An 11,674-nucleotide genomic window follows, 5' to 3' on the forward strand; every position below is an offset into this window, starting at 1 on the left:
CTCTCTCACTAAGACTAGCTACTATACTACAAGACTAGATGCAGTCTCTCCCTCACTAAGACTAGCTACTATACTACAAGACTGGATGCAGTCTCTCTCTCCCTCACTAAGACTAGCTACTATACTACAAGACTGGCTGCAGTCTCTCCCTCACTAAGACTAGCTACTATACTACAAGACTGGCTGCAGTCTCTCTCTCCCTCACTAAGACTAGCTACTATACTACAAGACTGGCTGCAGTCTCTCCCTCACTAAGACTAGCTACTATACTACAAGACTGGATGCAGTCTCTCCCTCACTAAGACTAGCTACTATACTACAAGACTGGATGCAGTCTCTCCCTCACTAAGACTAGCTACTATACTACAAGACTGGCTGCAGTCTCTCCCTCACTAAGACTAGCTACTATACTACAAGACTGGCTGCAGTCTCTCCCTCACTAAGACTAGCTACTATACTACAAGACTGGATGCAGTCTCTCCCTCACTAAGACTAGCTACTATACTACAAGACTGGATGCAGTCTCTCCCTCACTAAGACTAGCTACTATACTACAAGACTAGATGCAGTCTCTCCCTCACTAAGACTAGCTACTATACTACAAGACTGGCTGCAGTCTCTCCCTCACTAAGACTAGCTACTATACTACAAGACTGGATGCAGTCTCTCCCTCACTAAGAAAAGCTACTATACTACAAGACTGGCTGCAGTCTCTCCCTCACTAAGACTAGCTACTATACTACAAGACTGGATGCAGTCCCTCCCTCACTAAGACTAGCTACTATACTACAAGACTGGATGCAGTCCCTCCCTCACTAAGACTAGCTACTATACTACAAGACTGGATATAGTCTCTCTCTCCCTCACTAAGACTAGCTACTATACTACAAGACTGGATGCAGTCTCTCTCTCCCTAAGACTAGCTACTATACTACAAGACTGGCTGCAGTCTCTCTCTCCCTCACTAAGACTAGCTACTATACTACAAGACTGGATGCAGTCTCTCCCTCACTAAGACTAGCTACTATACTACAAGACTGGATGCAGTCCCTCCCTCACTAAGACTAGCTACTATACTACAAGACTGGCTGCAGTCTCTCCCTCACTAAGACTAGCTACTATACTACAAGACTGGCTGCAGTCTCTCTCTCCCTCACTAAGACTAGCTACTATACTACAAGACTGGATGCAGTCTCTCCCTCACTAAGACTAGCTACTATACTACAAGACTGGATGCAGTCTCTCTCTCCCTCAATAAGACTAGCTACTATACTACAAGACTGGATGCAGTCTCTCTCTCCCTCAATAAGACTAGCTACTATACTACAAGACTGGATGCAGTCTCTCCCTCACTAAGACTAGCTACTATACTACAAGACTGGATGCAGTCTCTCCATCACTAAGACTAGCTACTATACTACAAGACTGGCTGCAGTCTCTCCCTCACTAAGACTAGCTACTATACTACAAGACTGGATGCAGTCTCTCCCTCACTAAGACTAGCTACTATACTACAAGACTGGATGCAGTCTCTCTCTCCCTCACTAAGACTAGCTACTATACTACAAGACTGGATGCAGTCTCTCCCTCACTAAGACTAGCTACTATACTACAAGACTGGATGCAGTCTCTCCCTCACTAAGACTAGCTACTATACTACAAGACTGGATGCAGTCTCTCTCTCCCTCACTAAGACTAGCTACTATACTACAAGACTGGCTGCAGTCTCTCTCTCCCTCACTAAGACTAGCTACTATACTACAAGACTGGATGCAGTCTCTCCCTCACTAAGACTAGCTACTATACTACAAGACTGGATGCAGTCTCTCCCTCCCTCACTAAGACTAGCTACTATACTACAAGACTGGCTGCAGTCTCTCCCTCACTAAGACTAGCTACTATACTACAAGACTGGATGCAGTCTCTCTCTCCCTCACTAAGACTAGCTACTATACTACAAGACTGGATGCAGTCTCTCCCTCCCTAAGACTAGCTACTATACTACAAGACTGGCTGCAGTCTCTCTCTCCCTCACTAAGACTAGCTACTATACTACAAGACTGGATGCAGTCTCTCTCTCCCTCACTAAGACTAGCTACTATACTACAAGACTGGCTGCAGTCTCTCCCTCACTAAGACTAGCTACTATACTACAAGACTGGCTGCAGTCTCTCTCTCCCTCACTAAGACTAGCTACTATACTACAAGACTGGATGCAGTCTCTCCCTCACTAAGACTAGTTACTATACTACAAGACTGGATGCAGTCCCTCCCTCACTAAGACTAGCTACTATACTACAAGACTGGATGCAGTCTCTCTCTCCCTCACTAAGACTAGCTACTATACTACAAGACTGGATGCAGTCTCTCCCTCACTAAGACTAGCTACTATACTACAAGACTGGCTGCAGTCACTCCCTCACTAAGACTAGCTACTATACTACAAGACTGGATGCAGTCTCTCTCTCCCTCACTAAGACTAGCTACTATACTACAAGACTGGATGCAGTCTCTCTCTCACTAAGACTAGCTACTATACTACAAGACTGGCTGCAGTCTCTCCCTCACTAAGACTAGCTACTATACTACAAGACTGGCTGCAGTCTCTCTCTCACTAAGACTAGCTACTATACTACAAGACTGGATGCAGTCTCTCCCTCACTAAGACTAGCTACTATACTACAAGACTGGCTGCAGTCTCTCCCTCACTAAGACTAGCTACTATACTACAAGACTGGCTGCAGTCTCTCTCTCCCTCACTAAGACTAGCTACTATACTACAAGACTGGCTGCAGTCTCTCCCTCACTAAGACTAGCTACTATACTACAAGACTGGATGCAGTCTCTCCCTCACTAAGACTAGCTACTATACTACAAGACTGGCTGCAGTCTCTCCCTCACTAAGACTAGCTACTATACTACAAGACTGGATGCAGTCTCTCCCTCACTAAGACTAGCTACTATACTACAAGACTGGATGCAGTCTCTCCCTCACTAAGACTAGCTACTATACTACAAGACTGGATGCAGTCTCTCTCTCCCTCACTAAGACTAGCTACTATACTACAAGACTGGCTGCAGTCTCTCCCTCACTAAGACTAGCTACTATACTACAAGACTGGATGCAGTCTCTCTCTCCCTCACTAAGACTAGCTACTACACTACAAGACTGGATGCAGTCTCTCTCCCTCACTAAGACTAGCTACTATACTACAAGACTGGATGCAGTCTCTCCCTCACTAAGACTAGCTACTATACTACAAGACTGGCTGCAGTCACTCCCTCACTAAGACTAGCTACTATACTACAAGACTGGATGCAGTCTCTCTCTCCCTCACTAAGACTAGCTACTATACTACAAGACTGGATGCAGTCTCTCTCTCACTAAGACTAGCTACTATACTACAAGACTGGCTGCAGTCTCTCCCTCACTAAGACTAGCTACTATACTACAAGACTGGCTGCAGTCTCTCTCTCACTAAGACTAGCTACTATACTACAAGACTGGATGCAGTCTCTCCCTCACTAAGACTAGCTACTATACTACAAGACTGGCTGCAGTCTCTCCCTCACTAAGACTAGCTACTATACTACAAGACTGGCTGCAGTCTCTCTCTCCCTCACTAAGACTAGCTACTATACTACAAGACTGGCTGCAGTCTCTCCCTCACTAAGACTAGCTACTATACTACAAGACTGGATGCAGTCTCTCCCTCACTAAGACTAGCTACTATACTACAAGACTGGCTGCAGTCTCTCCCTCACTAAGACTAGCTACTATACTACAAGACTGGATGCAGTCTCTCCCTCACTAAGACTAGCTACTATACTACAAGACTGGATGCAGTCTCTCCCTCACTAAGACTAGCTACTATACTACAAGACTGGATGCAGTCTCTCTCTCCCTCACTAAGACTAGCTACTATACTACAAGACTGGCTGCAGTCTCTCCCTCACTAAGACTAGCTACTATACTACAAGACTGGATGCAGTCTCTCTCTCCCTCACTAAGACTAGCTACTATACTACAAGACTGGCTGCAGTCTCTCTCTCCCTCACTAAGACTAGTTACTATACTACAAGACTGGATGCAGTCACTCTCTCCCTCACTAAGACTAGCTACTATACTACAAGACTGGCTGCAGTCTCTCTCTCCCTCACTAAGACTAGTTACTATACTACAAGACTGGCTGCAGTCTCTCTCTCCCTCACTAAGACTAGCTACTATACTACAAGACTGGATGCAGTCTCTCCCTCACTAAGACTAGCTACTATACTACAAGACTGGATGCAGTCTCTCTCTCCCTCACTAAGACTAGTTACTATACTACAAGACTGGATGCAGTCTCTCTCTCACTAAGACTAGCTACTATACTACAAGACTGGATGCAGTCTCTCTCTCCCTCACTAAGACTAGCTACTATACTACAAGACTGGATGCAGTCTCTCCATCACTAAGACTAGCTACTATACTACAAGACTGGATGCAGTCTCTCCCTCACTAAGACTAGCTACTATACTACAAGACTGGCTGCAGTCTCTCCCTCACTAAGACTAGCTACTATACTACAAGACTGGATGCAGTCTCTCTCTCCCTCACTAAGACTAGCTACTATACTACAAGACTGGCTGCAGTCTCTCTCTCCCTCACTAAGACTAGCTACTATACTACAAGACTGGATGCAGTCCCTCCCTCACTAAGACTAGCTACTATACTACAAGACTGGATGCAGTCTCTCTCTCCCTAAGACTAGCTACTATACTACAAGGATAACCTACATTGTTAATTTATACACTTAAACATACTTCCTAAATGTATTTTATATACAGAACAACTTGAAATTGGATAAAACATTTCAGTCCTTTTGCAAATTTTTATCATGATGAACAAATCTCCCTCGGACATTTAGCTTGTTAATAACCATCAATTTATCATCACCGAGGAACACTGAGGACAAACAGCAAGATGTACACTAAAGACAGGGCAGGTCGGTCACCTGCGGGCAGTGTGAAGGTCACCAGGTCAGAGAGGAAGTAACAGTTGAAGTCTCCTTTACGTTGGTGCAGAGAGGCAGCGATCTCCCTGCGGATCTGTTCTGTCAGCTCGCCACACACCATGGCAGGGATACACTTAGCTGCCTGCTGGGACACCTGCACGGGGATGGAGGGAGGACAGACTCATTATGACAAGACAGCTTTTCATTTCAGTCATTTCAGTCGCTGTAGTAGCTGACGTGTATAGTGTTGAGTCATCCGTATACATAGGCCACACTTAATGCGTTTTTAAATATGTTGTGAATGTATTGTAATGTTTTTAAAATTGTATAAATGCCTTAATTTTTGCTACACCCCAGGAAGAGTAGCTGCTGCCTTGGCAGGAACTAAATGGGGATCCATAATAAACCCCAGGAAGAGTAGCTGCTGCCTTGGCAGGAACTAAATGGGGATCCATAATAAACCCCAGGAAGAGTAGCTGCTGCCTTGGCAGGAACTAAATGGGGATCCATAATAAACCCCAGGAAGAGTAGCTGCTGCCTTGGCAGGAACTAAATGGGGATCCATAATAAACCCCAGGAAGAGTAGCTGCTGCCTCGGCAGGAACTAATGGGGATCCATAATAAACCCCAGGAAGAGTAGCTGCTGCCTTGGCAGGAACTAATGGGGATCCATAATAAACCCCAGGAAGAGTAGCTGCTGCCTTGGCAGGAACTAATGGGGATCCATAATAAATCCCAGGAAGAGTAGCTGCTGCCTTGGCAGGAACTAAATGGGGATCCATAATAAACCCCAGGAAGAGTAGCTGCTGCCTTGGTATCAGGAACTAATGGGGATCCATAATAAACCCCAGGAAGAGTAGCTGCTGCCTTGACAGGAACTAATGGGGATCCATAATAAATACAAACCAAAATGTTCCCATATTCTATGCTAGTTGTACCCACGCTAGCATCTTGAGATCTCCCCTTTCTTAGTTTCTAACAGATATTTTCATCTCTGTCACATGAAACCGCTCACACATGCGGTCCGCTTTGGAGAACAATGTTTCCCTGCTAATTGCAATTTGGAAGATTTGCGCATACAGCCATCTGCGTATTATTGAGCTTATAATATGAATAAATAAAACTGGATCAACATTTGAAGCTAAACGATCTGATATGTTGCATCAGCCTCATTGTTTTTTTTTTTTTAATTATAAGAGTATTTGGATTAGTAAAAAAATATTTAAAAAATATGTCCTACTTGCATAATTTTTTCTTTTATGTGACCCGTTTCAGGAAACTTATGTTGGATTTTCAAGATGTCTGACTCGGGAAACGAACGAGTACAGTTGTTTGTTTATATATGAATTACAGTTGTGATAAGTCTGGCAATGAGTCAGACAGACGCCATTTTGTTTTTTCCATCTGGAATCTTTGTCTCCCTGACTTGTAATCACTTTACGTTCGAGCCATTCGGATAACTGGTACTGTTCTATATAGCTAGTCGGGTCCATGTGAGGGGGAAAAATGTATTTGAATCTGGACATTCACCCTGACTCTTATGTATTTCCCCAAAAAATGTAACTTTACCTCAGTGAGAAGGATAGCCAACATGTCCTGCCTCTGGAAGCGGATGGCCAGGTGAACTAGCGTAAAGCCATCGTTGAAGGCAGTGGCGCGGTTCAGGAGACGGACCTCGTCTGAAGTCATCTGACGGGCGATGTCACCGCCCGACGACTTGTAGGCCTCGACAGCAGCCATGTTCCCCTCCACCACACCTGCAGCACAGACATTTGTTACCCATTTAGTTTCCATTTTAAATCATAGGTAGACACCTAGGCTACATTTAGACAGGCAGAGCAATTCAGATTTTATTTTTTTAAATATATGTTTTGCTTTGAAAAGAACTGATGTGATTGGTCAAAATAAGATCAGAATTGGGGTTCCTGTCTAAAGGTAGCCGGAGAGACAGGGAAAGGGAGGAAGTCATTACTGGGGATGACCCGGAACAAGTTATATTACATTAAAACTTTATTTGTCTCCGCAGAGATATTGATTGTGCAGCCAGGAGTAGGCTACACAAGACAACAAATAGTACTACAGTATACACGTTTAAAACACATGATGGATCTATACATAGTCTGTGAGGGTGCAGAAGCAGGGAGGAATTACTTCTAGTGTTGGGGGGGAATTCACCCACACAGAGACAGAAGAAGGGAGGAATTACTTCTAGTGTTGGGGGGGAATTCACCCACACAGAGACAGAAGCAGAGAGGAATGACATCGTAGTGTTGGGGGGGAATTCACCCACACAGAGACAGAAGCAGAGAGGAATGACATCGTAGTGTTGGGGGGGGGGGGGGGATTCACCCACACAGAGACAGAAGCAGAGAGGAATGACATCGTAGTGTTGGGGGGGAATTCACCCACACAGAGACACAAGAAGAGAGGAATGACATCGTAGTGTTGGGGGGGATTTCACCCACACAGAGACAGAAGAAGGGAGGAATTACTTCTCGTGTTGGGGGAGAATTCACCCACACAGAGACAGAAGCAGAGAGGAATGACATCGTAGTGTTGGGGGGGAATTCACCCACACAGAGACAGAAGCAGAGAGGAATGACTTCGTAGTGTTGGGGGGGAATTCCCCCACACAGAGACAGAAGCAGAGAGGAATGACGTCGTAGTGTTGGGGGGGAATTCACCCACAGAGAGACAGAAGCAGGGAGGAATGACATCGTAGTGTTGGGGGGGGAATTCACCCACACAGAGACAGAAGCAGAGAGGAATGACATCGTAGTGTTGGGGGGGAATTCACCCACACAGAGACAGAAGCAGAGAGGAATGACATCGTAGTGTTGGGGGGGAATTCACCCACACAGAGACAGAAGCAGGGAGGAATGACATCGTAGTGTTGGGGGGGAATTCACCCACAGAGAGACAGAAGCAGGGAGGAATGACGTCGTAGTGTTGGGGGGGAATTCACCCACACAGAGACAGAAGCAGAGAGGAATGACTTCGTAGTGTTGGGGGGGGATTCACCCACACAGAGACAGAAGCAGAGAGGAATGACTTCGTAGTGTTGGGGGGGAATTCACCCACACAGAGACAGAAGCAGAGAGGAATGACATCGTAGTGTTGGGGGGGAATTCACCCACACAGAGACAGAAACAGAGAGGAATGACGTCGTAGTGTTGGGGGGGAATTCAGTCCACTGACTTCACTGAACACAACACACTGTGTACCTACCACTGTGAGACTGTCAAGATAAATACACCACTGTACAGACAGTGTGAATCCCCCCCCCCCCCCCCACGGCTAGGGTGTCCCTCCCTCGCTTCCACAAACACTGTTCTACTGTCAGATCCTGTCATCTCTCCCTACTCTAGTCATCCACAGAAAGGGAAATATTACAGCTGGCAGTGAACAGTCAGGCTGGTCATTGTGAAGAGATATACTGTAGGTCGAGGCCTGTAGAGCTGGCAGTCAACAGTCAAGCTGTCAGGCTGGTCATTGTTAAGAGATATACTGTAGGTCGAGGCCTGTAGAGCTGGCAGTCAACAGTCAGGCTGGTCATTGTGAAGAGATATACTGTAGGTCGAGGCCTGTAGAGCTGGCAGTCAACAGTCAAGCTGTCAGGCTGGTCATTGTTAAGAGACATACTGTAGGTCGAGGCCTGTAGAGCCGGCAGTCAACAGTCAGGCTGGTCATTGTTAAGAGACATACTGTAGGTCGAGGCCTGTAGAGCTGGCAGTCAACAGTCAGGCTGGTCATTGTGAAGAGATATACTGTAGGTCGAGGCCTGTAGAGCTGGCAGTCAACAGTCAAGCTGTCAGGCTGGTCATTGTTAAGAGATATACTGTCGGTCGAGGCCTGTAGAGCTGGCAGACAACAGTCAGGCTGGTCATTGTTAAGAGATATACTGTAGGTCGAGGCCTGTAGAGCTGGCAGTCAACAGTCAGGCTGGTCATTGTGAAGAGATATACTGTAGGTCGAGGCCTGTAGAGCTGGCAGTCAACAGTCAGGCTGGTCATTGTTAAGAGATATACTGTAGGTCGAGGCCTATAGAGCTGGCAGTCAACAGTCAAGCTGTCAGGCTGGTCATTGTTAAGAGATATACAGTAGGTCGAGGCCTGTAGAGCTGGCAGTCAACAGTCAGGCTGGTCATTGTTAAGAGATATACTGTAGGTCGAGGCCTGTACGCTTGCTTCGCTTTGTGCCGGCCTTTAGCCTAGATAACGTCCCTCAATGTACTTTGACGTACATCCAACCCGTGAAGCAAGTTTGTATCGTCAACATTCAGACAGATACATGAGCTTTCCATTTGAAATATTATGTCTAGCGTGGCCACTAAAGAAGAGATATTGTACATGGACATTGTTAAGAGATATAGTCATACTACCTTGCTTTGTGTGTAGCCTAGATAATTAAAAAAATACCCCTTGATGTTGAAATACATCTGTAAGGAAAGTTTAAAATTGTCAACATTCATATCATTGCAGACAGAAGCGTTCCCATTTTACATATTATGTCCCAAATGTGCTTCTTCTACAACAGTCTCTGAATGGATTAAAGCTTGGATCGGTTCCAGAGATACGTCCCCATACAGACAGCTGGTTATAAAATGCTAGATGTAATTGACAGGCTGTGATGTTCATTAAAATACCTACATCATTATCCATCACATACTGAATGGGCTCCATACTGTTCCTAGTCACTGCCAATTAATCTACAGCCCCCAAAGGGCTTTGGTGCTAAGTCCTTATGTAGGTTAGTATGCATTATGAAGTCATTAAGTAGGTTAGTATGCATTATGAAGTCATTAAGTAGGTTATTAGGCATTACGAGGGTCATTATGTAGGTTAGTAGACTTCATAAAGCCATTATGTAGGTTAGTAGGCATTATGAAGTCATTATGTAGGTTATAAGGCATTATGAAGTCATTATGTAGGTTAGTAGGCTTCATGAAGCCATTATGTAGGTTAGTAGGCATTATGAAGTCATTATGTAGGTTATAAGGCATTATGAAGTCATTAAGTAGGTTATAAGGCATTATGAAGTCATTATGTTGGTTAGTATGCATTATGAAGTCATTATGTAGGTTAGTCGGCATTATGAAGGTTAGTGTTCCTAGTCCCCCAAAGGGTTTTCGTCGTAAGTCATTATGTAGGTTAGTAGGCTTTATGAAGTCATTATGTAGGTTAGTAGGCTTTATTTTTTATTTTTTTATTTTTTTTTATTTAACTTTTATTTAACCAGGTAGGCAAATTGAGAACACGTTCTCATTTACAATTGCGACCTGGCCAAGATAAAGCAAAGCAGTTTGACACATACAACAACACATAGTTACACATGGAGTAAAAACAAACATATAGTCAATAATACAGTGAAAAAATAAGTCTATATACAATGTGAGCAAGTGAGGTGAGATAAGGGAGGTGAAGGCAAACAGATATATGTATAAATAAATAAAATATAAAAACGCCATGGAGGCGAAGTGAGTACAACAGAGCAAGTAAAATAAAAAATAAAAAATAAACTAAAAAAAACACTGGAATGGTTGGTTTGCATTGGAAGAAAGTGCAAAGTAGAGACAGAAATAATGGGGTGCAAAAGAGCAAAATAAATTAATAAATAAATACAGTAGGTAAAGAGGTAGTTGTTTGGGCTAAATTGTAGATGGGTTATGTACAGGTGCAGTAATCTATGAGCTGCTCTGACAGCTGGTGCTTAAAGCTAGTGAGGGAGATAGGTGTTTCCAGTTTCAGAGATGTATGAAGTCATTATGTATGAAGTCATTATGTAGGTTAGTAGGCTTTATGAAGCCATTATGTAGGTTAGTAGGCTTTATGAAGCCATTATGTAGGTTACTGTTCCTAGTCCCCCAAATGGGCTTTAGTCAAGAGTAGTGCACTATATAGGGAGTGTAACGGGTAACGCTCTCCTCATCCTCAGATGAGGTGAGGAGAGAAGGATCCTCAGACCAAAACGCAGGCTTTGGGAAATAAGCCATCTTTATTAACACAACGATAAAGATGGCAACACGAAACGAAACAAACACTTGCAAAACTACAAAATAACAAAACGACGTTGACGAGACCTGAACATAAACTTACATAACTAAACATAAACTTACGTACAGGTAACAGACGACATCGAAAACGAAAACGAAACAAACAAACGCTACAGTCCCATGTGGTACGAACATAACATACGGACACAGGAGACAATCACCCACAAACAAACAGTGAGAATGCCCTACCTAAATATGACTCTTAATTAGAGGCAAACGCAAACCACCTGCCTCTAATCAAGAGCCATACCAGGCAAACTGAAACCAACATAGAAACAGATAACATAGAATGCCCACCCAACCTCACGTCCTGACCAACTAACACACAAAAACTAACATAAATAGGTCAGGAACGTGACAGTACCCCCCCCACAAGGTGCGAACTCCGGACGCACCAGCACAAAGTCTAGGGGAGGGTCTGGGTGGGCATCTAACCACGGTGGTGGCTCAGGCTCCGGGCGCGGTTCCCACCCCACCATAATCCATCCTAGCCCCCTCCCTTCAAGAATGTCCACCCTCTTACTTCCCCCACAAAATCCTCCTAATAACATATCTAATAATGACAATATCGGGACAGAGAGATAAACCAAGACAGAGGGATAGATAAGACTATAGAGGTAGATAA

General features: G+C 44.4%; 1 protein-coding gene across 3 annotated transcripts in view; it reads right to left on the minus strand.

Moving 5' to 3' along the window:
- Positions 1-11,674, minus strand: part of zranb1a (zinc finger, RAN-binding domain containing 1a) — a 59,825-nt gene that overhangs the window by 29,382 nt on the left and 18,769 nt on the right. For all 3 annotated transcript variants that reach the window (XM_055938118.1, XM_055938136.1, XM_055938127.1), the window contains exons 3-4: positions 6,567-6,754; positions 4,998-5,151 (exon numbers count right to left, since the gene is read on the minus strand). In XM_055938118.1, the coding sequence (XP_055794093.1) occupies positions 4,998-5,151; positions 6,567-6,754 (342 nt within the window). The remainder of the gene's footprint in view (positions 1-4,997; positions 5,152-6,566; positions 6,755-11,674) is intronic.

This window comes from Salvelinus fontinalis, chromosome 1, assembly GCF_029448725.1.
Source record: "Salvelinus fontinalis isolate EN_2023a chromosome 1, ASM2944872v1, whole genome shotgun sequence".
Taxonomy (NCBI): domain Eukaryota; kingdom Metazoa; phylum Chordata; class Actinopteri; order Salmoniformes; family Salmonidae; genus Salvelinus; species Salvelinus fontinalis.